General features: G+C 34.6%; 1 protein-coding gene across 3 annotated transcripts in view; it reads right to left on the bottom strand.

Moving 5' to 3' along the window:
- KCNT2 (potassium sodium-activated channel subfamily T member 2) overlaps positions 1 to 27952 on the bottom strand; it is a gene marked incomplete at both ends in the record, with an annotated part of 145364 nt that overhangs the window by 51829 nt on the left and 65583 nt on the right. For all 3 annotated transcript variants that reach the window (XM_084291435.1, XM_084291434.1, XM_084291433.1), the window contains 5 exons: positions 3638 to 3746; positions 6962 to 7025; positions 11470 to 11606; positions 13144 to 13308; positions 16170 to 16350. In XM_084291435.1, the coding sequence (XP_084147561.1) occupies positions 3638 to 3746; positions 6962 to 7025; positions 11470 to 11606; positions 13144 to 13308; positions 16170 to 16350 (656 nt within the window). The remainder of the gene's footprint in view (positions 1 to 3637; positions 3747 to 6961; positions 7026 to 11469; positions 11607 to 13143; positions 13309 to 16169; positions 16351 to 27952) is intronic.

Here is a 27952-nt window from a genome sequence, read left to right on the forward strand (position 1 = left end):
TCACAAATAGATGTAATAATGCCATGAAGTGAGTTATGACTTCTGTAATGTTATTGAAGATAAAACATACCCAAAATAATGATTTATGTCTGCAGCATTATCCAGGTAGTAAGAATGTCCTAGACCTGACATAACTATTCTCAGAAATGATGCTGTTGTCAATCTGATAAATTAACATGATCACTACCAGACCAGATAGATAAAAATGTCCATCCATTATCTCTACACTATTTTTATCTGTGGTTGGATAGATTAATCATCAGATGTATTCAATATCCATTTCAGTGAATCTGGACTGTGTTCTTTCATAATAAACCACTGAAGGTTTAATGTCAGACTTCACCAATATGAGCTAATTTGTTAGTGCATTTTGAATAAATACAGAATGACAAAATATGTCCCCTGTTCCTGGAACTGTGATTATATATAATTTCTGAATATTCAACGTAAAGATGATTAATTTATTTTCTAGAAAATATACGAAGTTATTAGTACAACTCAAAAAATATATAATGTACTCCAGTCTCTGAATTACATAAATGTACTGCTCTGCTGTGGATAATTTTCACTTTATTTCATGTTTGTGCTGAAATGCAACAGCAGATGCATGCATTAAGGGTACGTAGTTTTTTGTAACCCTGTGAGTTTGCAGGAAAAACTGGGAGATTAAGAAAACCATATGCAATTGCAGGTGAAGGAAAATGCAATATTACTGAAAGAAAAATGGGACATGTGAAAGTATTTGGATATTGGAAATAGCTAAGAAGTAAAGCATTTCAGCTAAGACAAAAAATAGTTAGGAATGATGATATAGTCTTTCCTTGCCCATCTGATAACTTTCAGGTCACCACATTGTAGTGTGTTCACACCTTGAACACACCAAGAAATTTACTAAGATAAACCCTTATGCCACATGCTTTTCAGATTCCACTGAAGCGTAGTACCCAAATACAGAGAAATATTTCCACTGTATTAAGTGTAAGCTACCATTTTAAATAAGGGAAGTTATTTAAAACTCCATGGCAAAAAATAGCAGAGAAAACACAGGATGCAAGGGTGTCTCTCTGGCATCAAGTGAAAAGACAGGAAAACATGTCTTTCTGACAGGCCATATTACCCAGTGCTAAGTGTCTCCATTCCCTTGCTGTGATGATAAGAATGGGTTCTTGTACTCTTATTAAAGAGAGGAAAAACATCAAAATGTTATCTACTGGATGGAAATAAATCATAATAATTACTTGTCCTATATACTGTTTCTAAATCCAAGACAGAGTAGCATCCTGGAGATTTTCTTTGGGACAATGCAATTAGGGTCTACATTTCAGGATTGTCTAATACAATCTCAGATGACTGGTTAATATAAAATGTTGAGTGTTTTAGACATTTTCAATTTAGTTTAAAATGAAACTTTTTGTTAGGAGAACTTTCGTGATTTTTTTCTTTTTCCTAAATTCAGAAACTTTGTTTTTGAGAGCTGTGTTCTGTAAACTTGCACGTAAAAGCCACACACACACAAAGTAGTAGTAGAAGAAGAAATTGTATTACTGAGTACTTCAGGTTCATAAAAATGCACAATATTGGTTTGGGAAACATTCAGAAGAAAGGAGTCATTTTTTAGAGGAGTATCAAATCTAAAGGAAGTCTCTTGCATTAAGGCAGTAATAAAACAGTCTTGAAACATAACAGGAAAAACACTTAGAAAAATGTTGCCAATGGTTATGACAAATTTTATTTGTAAGGACTCTGGACATTGCTATAGCCTGCAGCTTCCAGTGGGTATGTATCTTAGAATGAAGCAAGTTGGACAAGATTAGTAACCAAAAGAGTCCTCTTGGGAAAAGGTATGCAAGCAAATGCTACTCTGATGATTCTAATATCAGTGGCCAGCTATCTGTGGTAGATTAGCATCTGGTGTTGCTGGTAACCTAGCCAAATTTAAAACTGCATTAAAAATTTCCTGTGTAATCAGTAAGATTAAATTAATCTTGCAGGAAGGCTTATAATTCTCTGCTTGCACAGTGAAATTGTATGAAAGAAACAATATGATTTGAAATGAGTGTGTGTGGAAATGGATGCAGTGATCCCTCTGATCAGTTCAAAATTATTTTGAGATGTAAGGTGCTGTATATATACATATAGTTCTATAATACAGTGCTTTTATTATTAATATTAGAGGGGGCTAATGAAGCATAGAGTATATAAGGTTTCCTCAAGAGCTTCAAGAAATACAGAACATTCAGATTGATTAAGTTCAATGGAAGGAAATCTTACAAAAGAAGGTTTTGTAGGTTTTGTTTGTTTTAATATATGGGCCAAATTCTTAACCTGAGATTTAAACAGATACTAAAAAGCTCTCTGTTTTGCAAATCTAGTTACATATAAGCTCCTACAGAGACAAGACATTAAGAATAATGAAACTCTCTTAAAAATACAATTAGGAACAACAAATTAACAGTCACCAATAAAGAAAAGTGGCCATGGCTAGGGAGAAGAGTTTGTGCTGTGTGGTTTTAAGGGAGAGATGAAAAAGCACCATCATTCTTGTCACAGCATGAATCTTATTCTCTGCTGTGCCATCTCATAGTTTAAGATTACACTTTTATAACTTTGGGACTGCTATTGATGCTCTTTTCCTTCTTTCCAACCTTGTGGTAAATGCAGTAGCTTTTAAAATTACAGCTTTAAATGTTGCTCTGGAATTGTTCTGCGCTGAAATTTACTTTTTCACCACATTCTGGGATGATGAAGGAGACTAATATTTTTCCATTGAGTTTTTTTGAATTTTGCATGAATCATCAATCTTTTCTTGATTAGAATATCCTTCAAGAAAACTGAATTTTCAAAATTACAGTTGAAAAGGAAAGCTTTCCTTCTACTTCATAGTAGTATTTTTCCAGAGGTAGGCAAAATGAATTGTCATCATAAATGTATTGATATGTTTTTGCACATGAATATATACATGTGTGTGTGTGAACATCTGTGTGTTTCTATGTATACTGAGAGACACAGAGATCCACATATATAGTGCAGAGAAAGTTTGCCAGATTAGAGCTTGTAATCCATTCTTATGAGAGAGGATTTGTTTGGATTTCTTAACATCATTTTGCATTTTATATCATAGTTTCCAAGATAAAAATTTTACTGAATATAGAATTAAATTATTTTTCTCTTTCCAAAACATTTGAAAGAAAAGAAAATCATGTTTTTCACATGACCTAGAAAAAAAAAAACACTCCAATGTAAAGATTTTTTTCAGTTGCTTGTTGAATTAAATGTGGCCTTTTCTAAGCAGATCTTTTCATACACGCCTTGGTAACAGTATGTTTTAAGTAAGAAGTTGTTTCAAGACATGGGTAATGTAGCAGGATGAAAACCTACCTGGACCTCAAATAATTCAACATGGTATATTACATAACATAGCAGAGTAATAAATACAGTAATCTTCAAAAAGCTTATAAGTAAGTTTAATATAAAAATGAAATTTTACAATATAAGCCCATGGTACTTGAAAATATTGTACTGTTCATGTGGTTCTAACATGTAAATATGCTTAGGTAAAATGACTTTGCTTGTGCATCTATGAAACAAGCTGCTAACCACTAACAGGTGGTTCAAATGGCTGAAATCTTACACTTACCTGCAAATTTGATGTGGAATTTATTCTCAGGTTTCAGTATCTGTACATACAAAGGACAATTTGGGGCAAAGTCTTTAACTGCCCATGCTCTTAAAATGGTCTGATGATCCTAGAATAAAGAGTGTGAGGTGATAACAATATAATACAAATAATATTGTTCCATTAGAAAATAAAAAACTTTCCATTGCAGAAAACTAACTTTAAAACATGCAACACCAGCTGGTGTGGATGTTTATGTACATCTAAGTAATAATACATATTATGCTTATTACATAAATCTAAATATGTATATATCTACACCAAACATATCCTTATCTACAGCTTATCTGCAGCCAGCTACCAGCCAAAGGATTCCAACAGATTTCCTAGCCTGATAGTTTTTCCCACTTGTTACCACATGTCAAGAGTGAGTTAATGACAGGAAGAATACTGTTATTCCATGAAAGAAAAGTATGTGCTAATGCATTCGTATATTGAATTTCGTGAACTAGGGGTAGTTTCAATGTATTAGTGATCAGTTTTTATTTATTTCAGAACTAGAAAGGAATAATTGAGAGCTGCGTGTAGGAAATAATATTTGGGTTGAAATGCTTTGCCTAGTCATGAAATTGGTGCTTTGGAAAGATAATATGTAAAGAATGATTCATTATGGTTGCAGCATCAGCAATAAGAAAAGCTTTCAGACTGATAAACACAAGGGAAAATCTCTGCCTGGAACAGAACATAATTGATGTTTTCAAACCATAATATTTTAATGTCACTTGAGATGGTAGCAAGTAGTTTTTCTAGTAGAAATACTAGAATGAAATCATAAGAGAAAGACCTGTTGAGGATGGTAAAATGCTTCATTTCATGTTTTTCATGTTAACCTTTTCATGAAAGATGTAGGAGTGCTGTGTCTGTTCAGGAAATTTCAGATCTTAGGTATACCATGCTATAAGATTTCCTTGTTTGCAGTCACGTTTTCTTCACTTTTTCTGTATTTTATGACTTCTTATCCCTAGGGTGCTGTGGGTTTGGTTTGCATTTGTTTGGTTTTGTTTTGTTTTCCCTGTTTAGTCTCAAGGGAATAAAACACCAACGCAGTTGAGAAGTAACAAAAGGCTATGTAATGGCATACATGGAGGTTATAGTGATACACTACAGGAGAAGAGGTTTGGGGGTGGGTTGGGGACTGATTTGAAAACTTGTATTATTGCAGATGTCATCTATTTTTTTATGCAAAAGGTGTCAGGAAAATAGAAAAGGTGTCAGAAAAACAGTCTTTAGAGTAGTTTGCACTGATTCTGTAGCTTCATCACAATTTGACATTACTGCAGAACTGTTGGCTTTCTGTTTTACGTTTATAGTAATTTCTATACTATATTGCAGTGACTTTAAAATTTTGATATTTCTCCAATGTAAAAAGGCAGCATATATGGATATATTATAAACAGAGACAGCTAATGCAAAAGTATGCTTCTATCCTCTTTATAAAATATATGCATCTTTGGGAAATGTGGGAAAAAAAATACATTCTCTTCTGTGTGCATTCCACACAGTAACTTGCAGACAGTGATCAAAAATTACCTGTTATACTGATGCTGATAAATATAGAGGTGATATTTCAGTTCATTTGTTAAAAGCTGCAAGTTTTAAAGAGGATGTAGTGGGAATTTACATCATCAGAACTCAAACCAAGACTGATTTAATACATTTTTGAATAGTATTGTGTTTTTTTTTTTCTAACACTTAGGTTAGCAGTAGAGTAATATCACTCCATTTGATTAAAGACAGGAAGAAAAGGTGCGACCTTGAAATCAGCAATCTCCAGATTTTCAGAAAGCACCAGAACAAAGCTTTTGGCAGTAGAACTCATCTTTCATATACTTATATAACCTATTATTGAGTTATCTACAGGATAGTTTAAAAGACACTTTTCCCATCCTTTATTAGGTTAAAATAGCAGATGCACTGTTTCAGGAACCTTAGTTTTGTGGAGCAATTTGATGTAGACAGCCCATTGAATTCACTTTTAAGAGTTGCATCCTACTGTGTGAAACAGATGTGTGTCTTGCATTCTATAGCAGAAGAGCAGCTTACATCTTGGTCTGAGATGTTGAAATAGCATTTGATAAAATTAAACTTGGCAAAGCTCTCTCCTGCCAGAATAGAGAGAGTTGCTGGTAGGAGACTTTGGAAAGCTGACAAATTCTTGCTCTGACTATTGAAATTCCTACTACTTTAAGTGAGAAAGGAAACAATTTTTATCAAGTAACTGCTTGTCACCTGTTATTGTACTTCTGAGTTGCTGTTGAAATCCATGGATCAGAAGCAGAATAAACTTTGGCAGTGGAATTTAACTAAGAAAATAGGAAGTAATGAACTGTCACTGGCAACTATGGCAAAATGAGTAGATCTTCTGCTGAGGACTAGCTGGAGAGATAAAGCCTCATTGGCTTTGAAAAATCACATGAGTAACAACAGCTGTTCTGGTAAGGGATCTCCCTGATGCATCTTTTATTTCAACAGCTGTCAAAAGTAGGAGAGGATCCAAGGCACTCCTACAGTTTGTTGGCTTCTTATGCACAGCAGGGTAAAAAAATCAGTTGTAGATTGATTCTGAGATGGACTTAGATGAAATAGCACCAGCTCAGTGACAAACTGTAGCCTTGTCCAATTTCCTACTTAAAGTATAGATAATTGTATTCCCTGTGAAAAGGAAATCTGAACAACAAAACGGAGTGGGAAGTGAAATCTTGGTTAAAAACTTCAAAATACATTGACCCAAAGAGTCTTACAGCTGAGATTCTTGACTTTCTCCATTCTCCTTTGGAGACACAGAATAATGACTTCTTTGAATCGTAATGCTCTGGGATTTCAAGGCTCCCAGGTCTGTGACAGAACTGAGCATTGAGACATGAGCTAACAGGATCCAAGGTTGATAGATAGAAGCTGGAAACCCTGTTGCTTCTAGCTCCAGGGAGCCCTAATAGTAGGCTTTGTTATGGAACCTTCAGCAGTTAAAGCTGTGCGATCTCTAGCAAATTGCAAGATACGTTGCTTTTCTATAAACAGTTTTGAACCTGATAGATCTGCTAGGAATGATTTTGATGAATTGATTTTTTCCAGCAAATGATTTTAATTGAAAAGGTTCTAACTCATTCAAATAGAAGCATTTATGGAAGTTTTAGTAGGTTTTTGACTTGAAGTTAATCCCCCTTATGCAAAATCTGTGTGTTTAATCTCTTCACAGAACAAACCTCAGTTCCTCAGAGGTTATAAGGCACAATAACAGTATAAACAGCATGCACACTCATTCTTGGTTATTTCTTCAGAACTTACAGCTGCTGTCCGGTCCACCTCACAGCGGCTACTCAGAATGAAACAAGCTTCAGCATCATCCATTCTAGAAGAAGGGGGGAGAAAACCCTGTTATATACCAAAAAAAAAACACCTGTTGACTTGTGTTTCACAGTTTATAGTCTTGTGTGCTTATAGATACAGAATACAGAGAAAGTTTAGTCTAACTTGTGTACTACATCACAGTACTATCACTACTTCTTGACTATGTTCTAGGAAACTTTCTTTCCCCAGTGCCAGTAGAAGTTGTACCAACATTAACAAAAAACAAGGTGGTCTCAAACACATTTTCTTTGCAAAGTAAGTATTTATCTGCCATGAGTATAAAAAATGAATAAATAGCACCAATTCATATACTGTGTAAGTGTACATTATGTACACGTTATTATTGATAAGAAGAAGTGAGAGGGGGCTTATGATATAGAATTGTCTTCCATAGCACTTGCAAAGAATATGGGTAGATGTGGTAGAATAATGTGTTAGGAATAAATAACATCTCTGTGTATGTATGCAATAAACCAACTGTTTTCAGTCCGTGGCCTCTTTGAAAACTTTTAATGCTTAATTGTTCTCTACAGGTTACAGGTCATGTAGTAAAAACAGGGATGGTGGAAGTGGGGAGGAAAAACTCTCTGACTGAAAGTCTCATGAAAGCTTGCTTTTTGACTCTTGCCTCAGATCTTACTGTCATCCTCCAGTGAGTCCTACTTCACCTGCTGGTGCAGGGAAGCAAAGAAATGGGGACTTGGCTGACCTGCTTGCGAAGACAGGACTTTATGGGGAAAGAAAAACAGCATGACAGGAATGGTCCTGGAAAGGGGAAAGTGAGACATAAGCTGGAGAAAATTATCTGCTTATTACAGCAACTCTGGAATGGGACCTGAGATTCCCAAAGCTTTGATTTCTCTGCTGCTAGAAAATGGAAGTGGTGGTTGCTAGCAATAGTTTAGGTCATAGGCTTAGACTGAGAGCCTATTCTATTCGGTGCTGTGTACACACAGAACAAAAAGACAATTATCATGAGAGGAAGTCATCTCACTAGATATCAGAGCAGAGAACAGATTGAAGAGAAGATGCAATGGAGAATACTAGCATTACTTTGTAGATGTTTCTGAGTAATTCATCCCAGACTGAAGGGAGAACACAGGTGAAATCACAGTGGGATTTGTATGCTAACCTATTGTTTGTGTGAAAGAGAACACTATTATAGGCTTATCAGAGAGTTTCATCTCTGTAAGGACCAGGAGTGGCAGGCTAAATGAGAATAAGGGGTCACTTTTTGATGTGAAAAGAAACGTAAGCCAGGGAAGAACTGCAGTGAAAGGTAACACAATGGACTATATAAATAATATTTCCAGAGTGTTCTGAAACAAGTATTTAGGGACTTAAGATGATATATATTAAAAACATAAGCATTGTTTCAGTGAGATTAAAGTGATGATATATATTAAAAACATAAGCATTGTTTCAGTGAGATTAAAGTGAGAGCTTCTATGAGAAAACACTTGAAACGTGCAGTTTCAGTCTACTTAGGGTGCTTTTCAAGATGATCCCAAACTTATGACCAACAATAGCATACTGGTTTTATTTGGGCAGAAAAAAAAAAAAAAAATTAAGATGTATTTTCCTGGAACTAAACTAAAGTTGATGAATAGATATCTATAATGAGAAGCCAGATAGATTGGGCAACCTCATAATTTATGGCTACAGAAATGGTGATTAAATACATGGTTTGTGTGAGGTCATTCAGAGAAAGTACAAAGAGAAGGATAAGGTTAGGTCATTGTAGGTTCCCCATAAGCAGTAAACAACAGGAAAACAAGGGAAGCTTCAGAAGATTGAAGTATTTCAAATGGAAAAAAAACATTGCAACAAAGGTAAATCCATATATCTAAAATAGTAAGGTCAAGTGCAGCTGATGTGGGTAAGTGAGGACAGGAGGCTGATTCTAATCACTGATTTAGAAGAAATCATGGGAGCTGTATGAGTTGTTTCAGTGAAGCATGAGAACATAAATAGGAAGGTATGGTCTTAAACTGTAAGAAAGAAAATTCAGTAAAATGAGTGATGGAACACGTTTTGATGAGAGATGATGAGGGACCAACAGCATGTATAGATGATTTTATAAGAAAATTAAACTTCAATGATTGTATCCACCATTTTCTCCAATGTTTTTTGAAGTTTCTTGAATCACTTCAGCTACATATTGTAAGGGTAACAACCCCTTTGATATTAACATTCTGTGGATATTATGAATTTTGACAACAGAAACACTAATAACAACTATGTTAAACACAATAATACCCTAATGAGAGAAGCGTTTTAACAATGTTCTAACAATTGGAAAAGCTTTGTCTTTTACACCATATTTGTATGTCAGAAAATCTGGATCTGCAAAAAACAATTCTTCCACTGCTTGACAATGACAGAATTTAAAAGTGCTTTATATATTGAAGATAAATTTGTGGGAGGAAAAAAATATAAAGTAAAAAAATGACTGGATATGAAGAGGATTAAGATTTGTGCAGGGTTCACTGAAGTGGATAAGTGTAAAGAGAGAAAAAAAAATGTTTTTCATGACAGAGACTGGGAGAAAGCTCTAGGGGAAGGAAATCAAGCACAGTAGTGTTCACATTCTAGTAATAGTCAGCATGAGAGCTGTTTAATCAGTTACTGTGCTATTTCAAATGCTGAAGTAGATACAAAAGTTCTAGTTGTCCTGATGAACAATATAAGTAGCAGTATGATACCACAGGATAGAATTTGTTTTTTCTTGTTAATGCTAGGCATGTGAACACTGTTCAGAGAACACCAAAAAAATCCAAAATGAAACTCTCAAAGATAGGAAGCAAGAACAAATATCAATTTTTTGTAAAGTCAGATTGTGTACTAAGGCTTAGAAAGAAAAATACAGTCCTTAGTTAACGATTTACTAATTATTTAGTCTGCCAACTTTTGGTATTCCTTTCCTTTTTTGGCGAGACCTTTATCACCAATATTTTGGCACTGTATTTCATGTATAATGTATGTATAAATTTTGACAAAAAAAAAAAAAAAAAAAAAAACACTTCTTGATTTTGTTGTTGTTGTTAACCATTACTGTATTAGAAGTTGTTTACCATGTCCCTTGCTATCTTCTCAGTACATTACGTTCTCATTAAAAAGAAATATAGCAAACATCTTAGGTACTGGGTTATAGTTCATATTAAATGTTCTATTAAATTCCTACTATGCTTCTTCCCTCAGGAGAGGTTTAAAATTATTCTATGACAGGTACATTCAATTACATGTTCTGCAGAAAAAAGCACAGTTGACTACCTCCAGGTTATTATAAGTGAAATTCATGATTATCTTTAGGGAACAGTCTAATTTTTCCTTTCTCAATGTGTAGAACAAATGCCAGCCAAATCCCCATATGAATTCCTCCTTAACATCAGCAACAAAGTGAAAAACAAGGAACCACTTCTTAAAAAAAAGTTTGCAATCCTGAAAATAAGCTTTGCAGTATTTTCAAATTTTAAACAGATAAGAAAGTAGCTTTTTTTTAGTAGCAGATATTTGAAAAGACACCACTGCTTACAAGATTTCTCACAGTTTAAATTCTTGGGAATAATTCTTTAAAAGGCTGAGTGACACAAGTACTGAGTTACTGGCTTAATTTTAAATATCTGTATTAGTTGGTTAATTTAAGTGATGACAGGTAAGTTCTTATAAAGAGAAGTGCAGGTAAGTTAAATCAGTTATTTGCAAAGTATCACCTTTCTCTTTGGAGAGTTTGAAGAGACAGTCCTCCTACGTGAATTCCACTGTGAATTCCTTCCCACCTTTTAGTGATTGAGCAATGGTAGGTGGGTTTTTTTGTTTGTTTTATTTATTTTTTTCTTTTTTGAGAAATGGTGTTTGACTGATGTGTTTTGAGTAACGTTATTCAATAAGAACTGGCAGAAGGCTTTTTTTAGAAGTCATATAAGTGTGAGTTAAGTGGAAGGTCCTGAAGGAAGAGTATCTGGAGGTATAGTAGAGTTGTCGCTTTTATTACCAGGCTGAACTTAGTAAGAAAACAAGCCTGTTCAAAGGGTTATAATAATTTTTCACTCCCCCCCAACCCCTTTTAATCAGTCAGGAGAGCTACTGTTATCTTTATTATCTGAGCACAAAGAACAGAAACAAATTCTAGCATTATTGGAAGTTTGGGAATTTTCTCTACTGCTTTTTCAGAAGACATTAAAACAGGCACTCTCTATCAATAACTCCAGAAACTGAGAAAGAAAAAACAGTGAAGAAAAAATTGGTGAAATGAAAGCTTACAAATATATGTTCCTTGAAAATTTTCAGATATTAGGAAAAACAAATTACATCAAAGATCCCTGCTTTCTAAATACCCATGCTTTCTTTCTAGTACAGCAGCTTTTGTTGTCCGTCAAGCTTATTTATGAAACAGTATGTGTAAAACAAAAGTAAAAAACAAATATTTGTCAATATTTGCCTACTTAGCTCTCAACAGGTCTTGATCTTTCAGTGCTGAGCCTTGCAGATAGATAACTCTCTGAGACCACATTGGGATTTGTAACACCCTTCGGACCTGAGCATCCATCTCAGTAGGACACAAAATGACAACATAATAGTCCTGCAAAAAACATAATGGGGAATAATCACATTATTATTTGATGTTACCATTTGTTGTTGCAGATGAGTCAATAGAGAGTCAGGGTGTCAAAAACTTGTGTTAATTCTCAAATTTAAAATGGCAGGACAGTTGTTCACTGCTCGTGAAGGACTTAAAAGGTGGCCACTAGAGTCCAGTTAGAAACATTTTTTTTTGTTTCTGTACAAGTGTCATTTTTTTAGATACAGTTCACTTTCCTGTAATTCTAGCTGGAAAATGTAAGAAGCTTTCCGCAATCAAAACAGAATTATTTTATCCAGCTCTATTAGTCCCTGAAATCTTTTCCTCCACACTAATGGGCTGATCCAAACTTCGTTTTCTGTTCTACACTTCTTCCTGTTCTGTTCTACAGACAAATTCCTATCAGCAAAAGTAAGGTTGCTCAGAGGCATATAAGTGTGTAGTTATGAAAGGAGAGAGAGAAGGAATGTAAGGAGGGGAGAGACTGAGAGCTTAGGATAGGCTCGATGTAGAAGTCTTCCTTATCAGACACAGACTTCTGCTGGAAGCTTACTTCCAGCATCATCTGTATCTTACAGCTTCCTACTTCAAATATGAAGAGAATGTATATAAGCTGTTTCAGGCTACAGAAGTAGTATTAGGATTTTTCTTACTTTGTCTCTAGTGTATCACAGACTCATTATTAAGATTAGTTAAGTAAATTTTTGATTTCAGTTTGTGTATATATCTGTGAAAAACTGGATTTCTCTATACATTTGCGTATGCTTCTTATTAGCTAATTAATTTGGGCAATAATCTGCATTTGGGATGTCATACTGCTGCTTGACTATTTGAAGAACTGTATCTTGTGGGGGTTTTGCATTACTTAATGTATCACAGTTAACATAGTAATAGACATTGTCAGAGAAATATTTGTAAAAGAAATTGTCTATAGTAAAGCTAATAATGAATCCAAACTGCTACCTCATATATGCTTTTATGTGATCAGAACAACTTTATGACATCTGTTTGCATTAACTAGGGAATAACTGTAAACCAAGAAAAATCTCACATGCAACCTTACAAGGTCTTTGTCCTTTAAAGTCCATGCAATTTTTTCTTAATTTCAACATTTCCAAAAGGATCTAATTATCCTAACACTGATGAAAAACAAAGCAAAATGACAAAACAAAAATATTCTTTGGCTTGTGAGGAGTTTTGGATACGGTCCCAAAATAAGAGGAAAAAAAGAATTTGAACATTTTTCATTTCTTGTCTACTTTAAATAGAATAAAAGGAAGTTGCATGGAAATATCTGTTTCTGAAAGGACTAGCGTAATTCAACAAGACAGTAATTCTATCTATTTAATCCCTTTAGCTCAATTCAAAATGATTGTCTCCATACTGTATCTCAGCTTCTTACTGCAATTATAGATTCCCAATTCAGTCAACTATTCCCAAATTCAGTTTTTCAAATTAAAGGCCATTCCAGAACACTGTCTCCCGAAATCAGTGTTTTGAGTTTTTTTTTGTTTTTTTTTTTTCCCACTCTAAATACCTGTAGTCTGGGGTGAGCATAGAATTCGTTTAAGAAATCCATAAGTAAATCAATCTTCAGGGAGCTGACACACAGCACAACATGTTTTTCCGTCTGAGCTCTGTGTCGACTGTAGTTGCCACCAGACTTTTGTCTTTCCATCCACAAGTATGCCAGCTGTTCAAACTGCAATAGATGCCATGTGTCGGTGAAATATAGACAAGCAGCTGTGCAGTAAAACTGTATCATGACTTAGCTACATTGCATTGTTTAGCTCATACCTTTATTAAAAGACGTCCTTAGCTCCCAATGCATTTTTCTTTGTAAAAAAAGTTCTTTAATAAGTGGATTAGATCAATAAAAAAACATGGCAACACAGCCAGTCTCTATCACACAAATAGCAGGATAAGTCCATTAAAATATCACGTGATACTCAGTCACAAAAATTTGGAAAAGAATGAAGACTGTACCTTATTTACTTTATTTATTTCACACCTCTGATCTATTTTTCCAGTACCCTGTTACCTAAATGCTTCTCTCAAATGAAAGGTTAAATTTTCATACATGTAGGTCACGATAAGTATAAATGTTCAGATAGAAGCACCGTTTTTCTTTGGACAATGACTCTTTTCAGAGATTTTATAATACTCAGGAGGTGACAATATCATTGTATATTCCTATCAAATCTATACTCAACTATCTGTTTTATACATATAGATACCAATTAAAACAATTGGAGCTGTTAATACAGCAATTTTGCATTTGCCAGCTGCTGAATAATAGATGCATTCAGCTAACAGTGTATGCAGGCTAACAGTAATACCTGTTTTGTACTCTTGCAAAGGGAAGCCTAGTGCACAATAGGCTAGGAAATATGAATTAGTTATTAAGTATATAAAATGTTGCTCCTCTAGTCTGAACCTGTTAGACTAAAGATAATATTGTAATGATCTGTGCCACTAATAAAACACACAAATGCCATCTCAAAGCTTCTTGTAGTATGTAATATGCATTTAATCCTGAGCTTCATTTAACTGTTTTTGATAACTATTCTTTTTCTCACTCCATTCAACTGATGGAGAAACTGAATTGTGAATAATAATTGTATATCATATCATAGCAGGACAAAAGCTCAAGAGATCAGAGGATTATAGTAAATGGGATTAGATCAGGCTGGTGGCCAGTCACTAGTGGGGTACACCAGGGCTCCATTTTGGGGTGACAGTTGTCTTCAATGTTTTTATGAATAATCTGTACAAAGGACTTGAATGCATACTAAGTTTGCAAATGATACTTAACTAGGAGGAGCTGTTAACTCCCTCAAGGGCAGGGAGGCCTTGCAAAAAAATCTTGATGGACTAGAGTGCTAGGCACTCTAGTGAATGTATGTGTATGTGTGTAAAATTTAACAAGAATGAATATTTGTGTATGAAATTTAACAAGAGCAAGTGCTGGATTCTGCACCTGGGACAGCAACCCTGGATATATATACAGACTGAGGAACAAGCAGCTGGAGGGCAGCTCAGTGGAGAAGGGTCTGGGGCTTCTGGTTAATGGCAAGGTCAACAGTGCGCCCTGGCAGCCAAAAGGGCCACCCATCTCCTGGGGAGCATCAAGCACAGCATTGCTAGCCAGTCAAGGAAAGTGATTGTCCCACTCTACTCTGCAGCCTTACCTCGAGTACTGTATGCAGTTAGGGGCACAGCAGTATAAGGACATAAAAAACATTAGAGCATCCAAAGGAGGGCAACAAAGATGGTGAAGGAACTAGATGGGAGGATGTGTGAGGTGTGGCTGTGGTCACTTGGTTTGTTCAACCTGGAGAAGAGGAGACTGAGGGGAGACCTCATGGTGGCCTGCAGTTTTGCTCAGGAGGGATGCGATATACACGATGCTTAAGTGTATATTAGAAGTAGTTCAAACATGAAATTTCTATTTCTGGGGAAGTTCCAAATTTCTTAAAGCATATTTTAGTCTCAAAAAGAATATGTATTTTACTAAATTGCCACTGAGTGGGAATATAATTGTATTAGTGCATATGTTTGTGTATGTTTGTATATTTAGCTATAATTAAAATGTTCAATTTTTTTCAAGGAAATTAATGCTGACAGCTCAAGCTTCAAGTCTCCCAGGGACTCTGTGGTGTTTGCTCACAGTAAGCTTTTAGTTCACCATCAGAGCAGCAGAGTCTGGAAACCATAGCTGTGTGAGAAACTGCAGCTTCAAGGTCTATCAGGCCTACTCCAAGATTTGATAAGCATGAATGGTGTCTCCTCACACTTCCCTTTTGTGTCCTGGAGGTATAGGTCATCACCAGATGTCAGACCATTAACATCATGACAGTGCTGCCGTATAGTCTGAGGGTGTCTGACATCAAGCATTTGCTCATGAGCTGACAAATGTTCAGTAAATGTAATGAAACTGATTGATTGATCCAAGTATTTTAATGAATCAACCTTTTCTTGTAGAAACGGGTTAGAAGGCCTAAGCCTATATAGGCATCAAAATTTTCTAAACGTGCATTTGGCTCTGTGTATACTGACATACACAGATATGAAGAAAATTTGCTTAAGTTGCAGATTTAATGAGTTGTTTTTTTTAAGTTAGCACTGAGCTGTAAGAGTAAGAGAGGAAGTGGAGAGAAGCAAGATTAGAAACAGGGAAAGCCTGCAGAGGAAATGTTATACTCATAAAGAAAGTGCTGGCTATTGTTTTGTTGTTTGTTTTTTTTTGGTTGGTTGGTTGGTTTTGTTTGGTTGTTTTGTGTTGCTTTTTTAAATTGCTCCATTAATAACCCATATCTCAGGATGAAGAGAAGGGCTATGTGGTACTTGATATCTTTTGCCAGCAGTTGAAAACTGGCTTTAGTGTTCCGTATTTCATTATAAATCTAAACTATATGAGGACAAACAGTGGCAAAAGTATAAATAGAATAAAAGATATAGAAGACAGTAATTTTCTGATATTTTATATGCAATAATAACAGTATTTTTTCGGTTGTTTTGTTTTAAAAACAATTCAAAAGAGAAGAAAAAATCCACATTTACCTGTATGGGCAACACCACAAGAGCAACACAGATCATAATGACAACAAGCAGCTTTGAAGGCCATATCTTGGGTGTAACATCCCCAAAGCCCACAGTGGAAAATGTCACTATGCAGAAATAAAGGGAGTCAAAGAGAGTCAACCTGTTTCCTGCTCGTTCCAGATGCTGAATTCCACAAATACTATGTAGAAAAGAATGAATAAAGACACGAAAAATAAAGTGCACTTAGGTTCAGTTCAAATTTGATGATTATGTTATATATGCAGAAAATTATTTATTTTAGAGTGGATACATTGCTCAGCAAAGACATTTTTTTCAAAAAGAGGAAAAATGAGTATCAAACCACAAGTTTGTTATTTGTGTAATTTTTACATCATTTATTATAAAAGAATATAATTTTTTTCAATATTTTGATATGATAGAACTTTGTTGCTAGGTTTTGCTTAGTGGCTGTTGTGAGGGAGAGGTGGTGTATAGAACATCATGGATTGATGCAATTCCTTTCTAAACCAGAACAAAACAGATGGTATATAGTTGCCACAGTTCAGAAATTTTTTAAAAAGCATCTTTTAACATTTTCAGGGAGCGTTTGCTGGTATGGCCAAGAAAATGTACATAATACTTTCTTTAAATCACTTTGTATGGTAAGAGCTACTAGAATGAACTTGTTATGAGAGTACATGTTGCATACTAAAAAGATAATGTTGGTATAAATGAGTACCAACTGTCTAGAATAAACTGAATGTAGGAATTGGAGGCTATCCAATTGTCAGAGGAATAAGTATCCAGGGCCAAACTTCAGGTAGAAGGTGCCAAATGTTATGAAGTTCCTGATTGCTACAAGTACAGAATAGAAATATATGGTTTGGTTGTTTTTAATAGCAGGACAAATAATGTTCATTTCTTCCTGTCACACATTTCTATGAACAAGTCAGTGTGCTCTACGTGTTACTTGGTAATTATTTCTCTTGTAATCAGAATGATTTGTGTAAGTTAATGCTCTTTTGGTTTTTAGAAGTAGTGGCAGAATCTATTTAGAGGTCCTATTGCTGTTTTGTATTTTGCATGTTTTAAAAATACTTCAGTTTGAAAAACTATACCATGATGAAGAGCTTTCCAAGCTTAAAATATGATCTTTTTTAAGACAGTAGAATCATGTAAACAAATTCAGTTATTAAACTATATTCACCTATAAGAAGAAAATTGATCCGTGAACCACTCTGAATAGTGTTGTGTTTTTTTATCATTGGAGTTAGCTGAATGATTTCCTCTTGGAGAATTTGACAAGTAATTGGTAAATAATACTGTATTCCTTGGTAATTATTATTCTAGAATGTACCAAAGATTATTTCTTCAAATACCGTATCCAGATGGTAATAGTCACTCGTTAATATCTGCCATGGTAAAATTTTTGCATCACCAGGGAGAGCCTGTGTTTATAACAGCTTTAGCAGTTGTTCTTCTGTTCTCCATTCTGTTCTCCAAAAATAATTTAGCAGTGGGCAGTGGCATTTCCAGAACATATGGATCAAATTCCCAGTTTCCTTTTCACAGTTCTAGCATTTGTAGTTTTCACACTTCTCAAAATGTTCTAAAAAGGGTGTCGTTTTTTTTTTTTTTTTTTTTTTTTTCTGTTTGCATAAGTTCCATCCTTCAGTCAGAACTGATACTTTTATATTCCTATCCAATTTGTTCCACATTTTTCACTGGTGTTGTAATCTAGATCTTCCATAATTTCACTATGTTCCCAGTTTGTTTTTTGTTTGTTTCCTTCTTTCTTTGTTTCTTTGTTTTCCCTCCCTTCTTAGAAAAAATGGCAATTATATTTTTGTTCCTGAAAATATTAACAGAGGGACTGTCTGGAAACATGCTAATGAAAAACACTTTATTTTGGTCTCAGGCAAGGAAGTTTTTCAGCTAGCTCCTATTCTAGTCTCAATTTGAAATAATGGAGTACACTGCAGAGGCATCCAAGTACAAAAAATAACCTATTTTAATATTCACATAACTTTTATATGTAATCTTAAAAACAGATTTGTGGTGGATTTTTTTGTTGTTGTTGCTATTATTCCTGAACACCCTTGTGTGTTTTCTTCTCTTCAGTTTTCTTTTGTGGGTACATCTCTAAAATACAATCTTGACTTGTGGAATTAAGTCACGATGGCCAGGAAAGTAGCAATTACACATAGTCAATGATATGGCCATAACAGGACTATTATACCATTCCTCTGAGAGTGTTAAGTATCTGCAGATAGGTTTGCATTGAATTCTATGCATTGCATTCTATGATTGTTAGCAATGTATTTTCTCTAATGCTGGTGCCTGTCAAATTGCTTAGTGTTTGCATAATCAAAAGGGTCAATTCTACACTTTGTACCTAAAGGAATGGATTAAAATGTATAAAATCTGTTTTTTGTTTGTTTGTTTTTCTGGTGGTGGTGGTGCTTTTCTTTGTTTTGTTTTTTTTTTTTTTACATTTTAAAGGAGTGTGAGTTGTTTCTTCAGTTTTTATTCACTTTGTAAAACCTTGAAAAATCTTTACTAATTTGCTTATAGGAAAGCTCACAGCTTGATGAAGGGGATATCCTCTTTATTAATATTATTGTTCATGTACTTTCTTTAGCCAACCAACCCAATTATAGTCTGGCTAACCTTCCAGCCTTTTCTAAGTGAACAGCAAAATGCCCATTGAGCCCATCATTTTATTAGCTGAACTCCTGTACAATCCTCTATATTCATATTCCTTGAAGCTGTCAAAATAATTTTGTGCTTTAGCCAAATTGTTGTGGATTCAAGTTGTCTTTTGCTGAACTCAGTGGGCATAAACCAGTGCTTCTTACTTTTAGCTATGAATATTAAAGTCAGTAAGACATAGGAGCTTTACTGAACCAGAAATTAATCTCTTCTTAGAACCTGAAAAAATTATTTTTCTTCAAAATTACTTGCACTTCATCTGCAGTTCTACCAGATTATACCTGAGGCCCTAATAACCCTGCAAGCAAAGGAATGATAAATCCAAAAATAGTCTACCAAGTCTTAATTTCACTGGTCATTTTGCTGCTCTGCCTGTTGTTTTTAGCAGAGCAAGGGATCACAAAATTGCAGAAAAAGTGACTTTTGAGAGACAGCTTTATGGGAATCTAATTTCCAAATTAAATATTACCCCTTTTACTCCTCACCAATAATTTTGTACTTTAATCTCACTACCAGTACATCCGAAGAAACATTAGTCTGGGCTACCTGGTTATACTGCACACAGAGTCTAATGGAAATTTACTGCCTTTCCAATAAGACAAGCCCACACGGATTAGTTACTCCATTCCCCCAAAATTTATTGAGTACTTTTTCTATAACCTAATTCTTCATATGAATAACAGCATCAGCATCTTTTTATTTTTCTTGTAAATTGTTAAATGTTGAGCATTATTTTTAAAAGATGCATCAATACTACATGTGCTAAAAGAGCCAGCATATGTTCTTGTTCTGCTTTCTCATATTTCCCAACATAATGCAATATACAATAACTCAGACTTTTTCTTTTTGCTTTTTTGATATTGTATGGTGGCATTTTTATCTCCTTATTCTTGTTTATGTCCTCCTTTCCTTTCATGCCATGACAAAACAATTATCTACTTAGTCATGCCTGGACAGACATAACGATATCAATCAAGAAAGCAATGTTCAGCAAAAGCAATGCTTAAACCAGCTTGTACTTTAAGAGAAAACTGTAATAATAAATACATAGAAAACACCTAATTAAAATAGGGTGCCCAATTCTCCACCTTCTATATCAATTTAAGGTTTCGGTAATTCCAACAAGCAGTCTTCTCATAGTGGATTTAAGCAAGCCATAACAACAAATAAAGCTGGTATAATGGAAAGGATATTTTTATTACTAAAAAACAACAACATGGGTCTGCTAAAGTAAAAGCTGTGTCAGTAAATTTACTACAAACTCATGAAGAAAACTTATTTTAAACATATAAATGTAATCTCTGAAGATCAGTCATGTTTTGTTTAGCCAGGTATCATTTGAACTTTTGAGAGTTCAATCTTCATTTTACTGGAATTTTTATTTATTTATTTTTTTTAATTCCGGGAATACTTGCTTGCTTAAGTATTTTGTGTGCCAAAACTAACTACAGTTTGTAAATAACCTATCTCCACATGCAGTACAGAAGCTACCTTAAAAAAAAAAAAAAAATTAAAAAAATTGAAAGTGGTTACTACCAGGAGCTTACTGTTTTCTCCCTGTCCCTTAGTTGAGTATTTAACTGTCCTGATAAAATAACCAAATGTTAAGATCGAAATGATAATACACTGGAGTGACACAGATATGCAAATTTCTAACTGCTTCATGCTAAAAAGACAGCCCTTCTGTAAGGAAACTCAGTTGTTTAAACAGAACAGACAGGATGATGCTGTAGCTTATACCTAGGGATAGTCCAGTTAAATATAAATCTAGTCTTGCCCACTTCCTTTTTTTGAATGTCTGCACTGCTTGGTTTGTTCCTCTTTTACCACAGGACCTTAATGATTCACCCTGCATATCCTAAGTTTTACCTATGCAATCCAATTTGAACTTTTTTTCTTCAGGGAAAATCTGAGCACAGAAGAGGGGACAGTTCACTCCACAGTGAGAATTCAAAGGGCATTATGACATTAGTCAAGGAACTAGACAAATGTTTGGGGGCCTGAATTGATTTAGTTTATAAATAGTAGCATACTGCAGTAACACGTAACAAAATATTCTACAATTGTAAGGGAAAAAAAAAAAAAGAGTTACAATTACCCAACTATTTTATATATAAAAAGAATAAAATTACAATGTTGCTCCTGCAGTGCTGTTAAGCAAGTCACCTGGACAGGTGGAAATCAGAGGAATAAGGAAAACTTGTGCTTTATTTTATTTCAAACCCAGTTCCTATTTGTTTCTGAGCACCTGCTGTTAGAAATAAATACTGCAGTGTAAAATAATCCCCGAGATTAAATCATGTTGCTACCATGCTGTGGCAGTATGTCACAGAAATGGGCACAGGAATCTGGATAGCAATTTGCAAGCATTGTACATGAATTATTTTTTATATATAATCATTTTAGATTGTTTTGTATTTTCATTTGTCAGTGGTGCTAAACATATCTAATATTTCTTTATTTCTGCTTTTACAGAAAATTATTAGTTAGAGGTACAGCCTCTTGAGGTCTAAAATAATGCATCAGAGGCTAAAGCCAAAGTTAGAGATGCTTAGGTGTTTTCAGGATTAGGTGGCATTTAACAGCATTGTTTTCCTTGGACTTTGAGCTTCAACTTGACTAATTACCTCTGTAGTGTTTTAAGTAAGTAGCTAGCTATATGGAATAGCTAATGAATATGTTGAACACACTGGGGATAAATTGTAACATGTTCAGTGAGATCCCGTGGTACAGGCTCAGTGCTTAGATACTGTAGAAGTTACATCTGAAATAACTCAGAAATATAGTAATTCTGCAGCCCATATGAAGTAAGTGTTCCTATTTAAATTAATAGTTTCTCACATCCAAATATCTTTAAAGTTTCCACATATTTGAATATGAAATGGTGACGTTACAACAAATGACAAATTAAATTACAATTACTTGATTGATCTGTGCTGCCAATTAATATTTGTATTATTTTAAAGTTTTCCAATGCTACTTTCACAGACTTTTTTATTTTTCTGTATGAAAAAGATTGGAATGAACCCTTTGCTGATAGACTATCAACTGTAGTAAATACCTATGGGCAAAATACATAATGATGTTGACAACAACCATTTTAACTTCCTAGGAAATACATGGCAGGCCCTTGAGATATACATTGCCACTATAGTGGCTGTAACTATCTGCATTAGAAAGCAAAGATTTGTAAGAGTTCACTCAGGTTGTTAAAAGAAATTTTCTCAATCAAAATCAAACTGTAGCTATTAGAACAGTTCATACTTCAGTCTCTAGAAGGTGTTTACTATATTTTAGTACTCTGATAAATGTACTGAAGTTTTGTCTGAAATTGGCAAAAAGTGTTCACTGTGGGCTAAAGATGCTAATATCAAGTTGGCGGTAGTCTAAAGTCCTCGAAACGAAAGTGATGTTAGGATTAATGCTCTATTTGAAGAATGCCCTGCTTTGAACTGAAGGAAATAACCTTTCATACTGGAATTTTTCTCTGTAGGGTATGCTGTGCTGTTTAGGGTACTGATGTAGAGACAGATACAGTTTTGTCCTGTACTTTCCTATGCTTTGAAGTTAGGCATTATTGGAAAAGCAGCTCTCAGTGTTGGTAGAATTGCTATACAGAGAATCATTAAAAGCTCAATTTATACTTCACAAAACTTTGTGTTGAATGATGATGTAACTGGAATTACATTAAAGTGACTTTTTAATTTACTATATCATAATTATGGAAATACTGTAGGTTAACTTCTGAATGACAACATATGTCCTCCGAATTTTGATTATCTTCTATGAGACACTACAGAGCTTTGCAGTCTGAACTTACAGTCAGAAAAGGCGAAGATGTTGCTGAACACTTTACGCGTGATCTAATAATCTAATGCTTTCTAATAGCTTCTGATTCTTTTGTAATGAGGGAGAGGCAAAGAAAAGAACAAGGAATGATCAGAATCTATAGCAAGTAAATGAAGAGAGAAGACAATCAGAAAATACCCCGACCAATAACAAAATCTCTACCCTCCTCAAACCTCCCAAAGCTAAGGTTTTAGGTTGCTGAAAACAAAATGCTTCACTTTTTCCAAGCCCTGTGATGTTTTCTCAGGTCTTTTGTAAAATCTGTTTTGTCTGATTATTTATTTTCTGAAAAGCAATTTTCCATAAACAGCATTAAAATAGGAAAACAAAATTGACTTGTTTAAAGAGATTTGCAATTTCCAAAATGTTAAAATGAGAGAATCTGGTACAATATATCACAGAATCACAGAATTGTAGGGGTTGGAATATCCAAATATATACAATATAATTGTAGGGGTCGGATAAATATATCATATATAATATATTAAATTTAAGAATTAGAACGGAAGTTCCAATTTCCTTCTTTCATTCCATATAATAGGCTTTAAAACTGTAGGAATTATTGACTTCCAAGACACAGAAATGATTAATTATATACAAGACAGTGAGAGAAACGAGGGAGAAATGCTGACTGGAAAGAAGATAAATATTGTTATACTGTCTTTAAACTGAGTGAGTCGAGAAATATACTTGTTATTCTTAGTTGAACTTTGAGTGCAGTAGAGCATGCTGAAATATATTCTAAGACTGACTGGACACAATACCTCAAATATTTTTGCGGAATATTTTGCAAATATTCCACTTCATCAGACAGCCCAATGTCTTTATACTTTTCCAGAATGTTTTCTTTTCAGAGGCAAATATTTTCATATAACACTCTCTATTTTTCCCAAAATCACTGTAGCGAAGAAAAAGACTCAGATAACTTCAATAGTCTTTGAATCAAGCTCTTGGGTTCTGTAGGACTTGGTAAATACAAGTTAAGGTATGGGTGGAGAATTGTCCGTCTTACTCTATACAGCAATCCCATGATGTCAGAAATGAATACTGAATTTCTCTTCAGCTGAAAAGGTAACCATTTTCTGTTCCAATTCTATCTCCAGCCAAAATGATCTTGCCTGCTGATGTATTATTGCTTATCCATGTCTAATGTAAGTGTTTTCCTTCCCCAAGGAAGTTATATGTAGCTAATGGTACAAAAGCTGAACTTACAAAAATAAACTTCTACTAATACGCCATGTGACTTCCAGAAACTGCAGAACATCTTGTTAAGCAGAATAGGATATTACGAAATGAACAAGTGTGTATAAATATTTGGTGAAGTTGAGTGAAAACCTTTTCTACTGCTGCTGCTGCATTATGTGAAGTAGAGCTGCAGTGTAAGAACCCTGGTCATTGGGACTGCTCAAGTAGAGTCCCACTGTGGGCTGCATCAGCTTAGAGTGTTTCCATAAAAAGCTTTGTGCACGCTTCAGTCTGTAAGTCCTGAGAACTATCTGTATTTTTGTATGCTTTCAGTCTGCCCCAGAGCATTGATGGTCAACGAAGTAAACCTTGACATTCCGACCTCAGTGTGTCAGTACTGTTACAGCTAAGAGCCTGCTGGAGCCTGAGGTTTTGTACTGCTCACACAAGGAGTCACTCACTCTTCAGGAAATAGAAATATGCAAGTCGTACTTTAACCACCAGGAAATCTACAGAAATAGGTAGTATTACAATACCTATCCTTTTTCAGGAAACAAAATTGGGTAATCTAAAATACACAGAAATTATATATGTTATGCTGGAAAATTCAAATGCAAACTTCTAATTTAATAAGTGGTCTGCACCAGACACGGTATGCTTTGGAAAATCATGCTTAATGTTTCTTCTAATACATTTGAAACACTCCCAAGAGGGTAACAGGCATTATGCAAACCATCCATATTCCCTCTTCCAACAAAATGTTTAAATTAAATTAACAATTGAAGGATTCAATAGCCAAACATTTGCTAAATGTACATGAGAAGAAACTAACCCAGCATGTAGAATCAGGATAGGAATTGGAGACAGATTTGCATATATTTCCTTCCCATGTAACAGAACAGAGTCCAAAGTTATCCACTTAGCGTAAGTCATTGTTGAAAGTAATAAAAAATCCTTATAATGACAAAATAAAAAAAATGAAAAAAAAAAAAAAAAAAAGCAAACTACCTCTAAAACTGCTTGGATATCTGTCTGAATCTGACATTGCTCTGAGGTAACTTGTAGAAAAATATTTTGCATTTCCAAACCCTGATATTTTACCCCTGTCAGCATAGAAGTTGCTTGACTATGTACTTGACAGATTTGTCATTTTTAATCATGTTAAACGTTTTAAAAATCTGATTTTAATAATCAGATGCATTAAAAATATATATATTCTTGAATCAGAGTAGGTTGGCTAAGAGAAGACAATAGTAATAAAGAAATGGAAACTCGATCTTTTAAAACTCTAAATCAATACTCAGGTTATATCCACTATGAAAGCACTGCTTTTTATCATTTTTAATATTTGCTTATTTTTAAATGAACTAATCAGTATTTGTTAGATTGCCACTGGAATATGGAAGATCCAGCTTCATATTTATCCTCTGTCTGTGAATTCAAATTCACATCCTCCACTTCTAAGGAAATAGTAAATAGGTCATGAAATAAGCTTGATTGACTCAGACTTTTCTACCAAGGTATTTTCTCTTGCATGGAATCATTAAAAATGCATTATTTGAGAGCAGTGGGGGGGTGGGGGTACTAATAAAAGTGAGAGGAGGACTACCGAGCCTAGTGGGAGGGCTGGCACCTAAGAATATTCTATGCCCTCTTCCAATAATTGATTTTTTGTTACACAGGTCAATCATAGTAAAGCATGTTTAAACCTTGCTTTCCAGATTTTGCACAACAGGTAGGATTATGTTTATGAAAAGTCTGTCTCCATTGCATAGGTCGATTAAATCCAAATAGGCTCTTTTTTATTTCCCCTTTCAGGAGAAGGTAAGGTGGGCTTACACACATTGAAGTTCTAGGGACAGCTATAAATTACAAAAGAAAACAAGCCTGCTCTATTTTCCAGAATCTATTGATCATTTTTCATTCCTGCTTCTGTATTTCTAACAAATCTCTTTGCTAAGCCACATGAATCAGAGGACAAAATTATGTTCCAAATGTTGGACTTCATTACTCCTCAGAAAATTTTTAAACATCACACGTGTTATCTTTGGCTCTATATCTTTGTCAGGTGTAGCTGTTAATCTGTGGCAACAGTGTGTCTGAGCTACTCAGGAGCCATGAAGATCAAGCAGGCCATCAAATACACTTCCCACTCTTTGGAATATACTTTCAGAATTACTTGAAATGGTATTCCCAAGTATAGAACCACAGAATCACCTAGCTTGGATAGCTTCAGAGAATCAAGATTTTGTGGGACGCTTATGTTTTTTCAGACATTACCAGATGGAAAAAGTGCTCAGAATCTATAATTTACATTGACAGCCTCTCCTATTATTCTAGGTTTTTATTGATTTTGAACAATGTTAGTTCCAAGTCAAATACTTCAGGTGCAAAAATGTGGTGTATGAACTGTAGAAACTGCCTCAACTTTGGGGAGGGAGAAGTTCCTAGTCTGTACCATGTACAGCTACTCACCGTGCTCAGTTTTTACTAAATTTTTACTTTCAGAAAAGAGCACAGGGATTCTTACTTACTGTGTTCTGGCCTTGTAGATGTCTGTATCCCAGACAGTTCTATAGTTCATTGAATCTCTGAGAACATCTTCTGAAAAACTGTCAAACTGTTTTTCAGTCATATCAAGAACCAAACATTTATTTATTGATGCCTTTTGATTAAACCAGAGTTGTAGCCAATTGCCAATTATCTTGTACAATTGGCAAGCCCTAGGTTAGCTGAAGTCTCATACCATTTTATGATCTCTCAAAACAATAAAAACCTCCTCAGACTTTTGTGCACTGCATGTTATTATCTTGCAACTAATAGTTGGACTTATTTTACTAAAAATAGGTTTAGTCACTGACTTGAACAGCTGCAGAGTTCATTATGCTCCAAAACCTCTTCATTAAATGACAAAATTGTTTACAACCCTATCTTTTGCCAGAGTCAAAAATGAAGAAAAATCTATGAACTTGTATGGGATCCTTTAAGGATCTTCTCCTGCTTCTTTCCTCTTTATGATAGTGAAGGAGAGATCTAGTAAGAACAGGCAAAATGATTTTCAAGTTAGATGAATAGAGAAAAAGTTTCTAAACTACTGACAGAAAAAAATGGCAATGTCCATATTAGGTTAGGCAAAGGCTCCTTTAATTCACTGCCTGTTTCTACTGAGAGCAGTAGCAGATGTTCAATGAAAGAATAATCAAAAACAGCATAGAAGGATTGTCCCAAGAGATACTCCACTTACATTAAAGAACTTGTAATAATAATTCAGTGTGCATACCTTAGTTGTGCTCCACAAGCAGACTTTCTCTTGTGGAGGGAAAACCATTTCTGTCCATTCTAGCCTAAGTATACTTCAGTCTCCTTACAAACACTGATTTTTCTGTAAATGAGCCTGCAGCTTCTGTCCTTGAAGTATCTTCTCTAATGTTTACATGTATAATGTACTGAACTTGCCTGTGGTAGAAGTGTTTCCAGACCTCACTGAAATGTGTAATATCTTTCAGTACCATTTATTTGGTTTCCTGGAAAATCCCAGATGCCAATATTACTTTATGGCAGCTTATTAGATTTATGCAATTCCTTGTGCAGATCCTGTGGTGGTAAAACACCTTAGTTTCAGTCTGTTCTGACAGTCTGTCCACAACATATCTAATTTACTAAATATCTAATCCCACATAAGCCAGGCCATGAAATTAAATAAATGTTTAGGAAAAGAGTTTATTAAAAAAAAAAAAAAAAGTTTTACAGCTATTCAAGACAGGGTCAGTCTTAGGTGTTCACCCCCTTATAACTGTTACCATGTTACAAAATGGTCCATAAGCTACTGATAACATGGTTTTATTTATTTTCAGCCTCATAGCATTTCTCTGATGACAAACAATATTCCTTTTATTGTTTAGTATTGGTTTTGGTTTATCTTAGACTATTATCTATTAAACAGGTATATCCAAGCTCTGTCAAAAGTCAGTTTTACTTCTGGACATGGAATAAACTGAGTTCTCCTTTCCTTATTTATGTTTCACTTATAATATTGGTGATAGGGAATATTGGTG

The sequence above is a fragment of the Netta rufina genome (assembly GCF_964035555.1).
Source record: "Netta rufina genome assembly, chromosome: 8".
In the NCBI taxonomy this organism is placed as follows: Eukaryota; Metazoa; Chordata; class Aves; order Anseriformes; family Anatidae; genus Netta; species Netta rufina.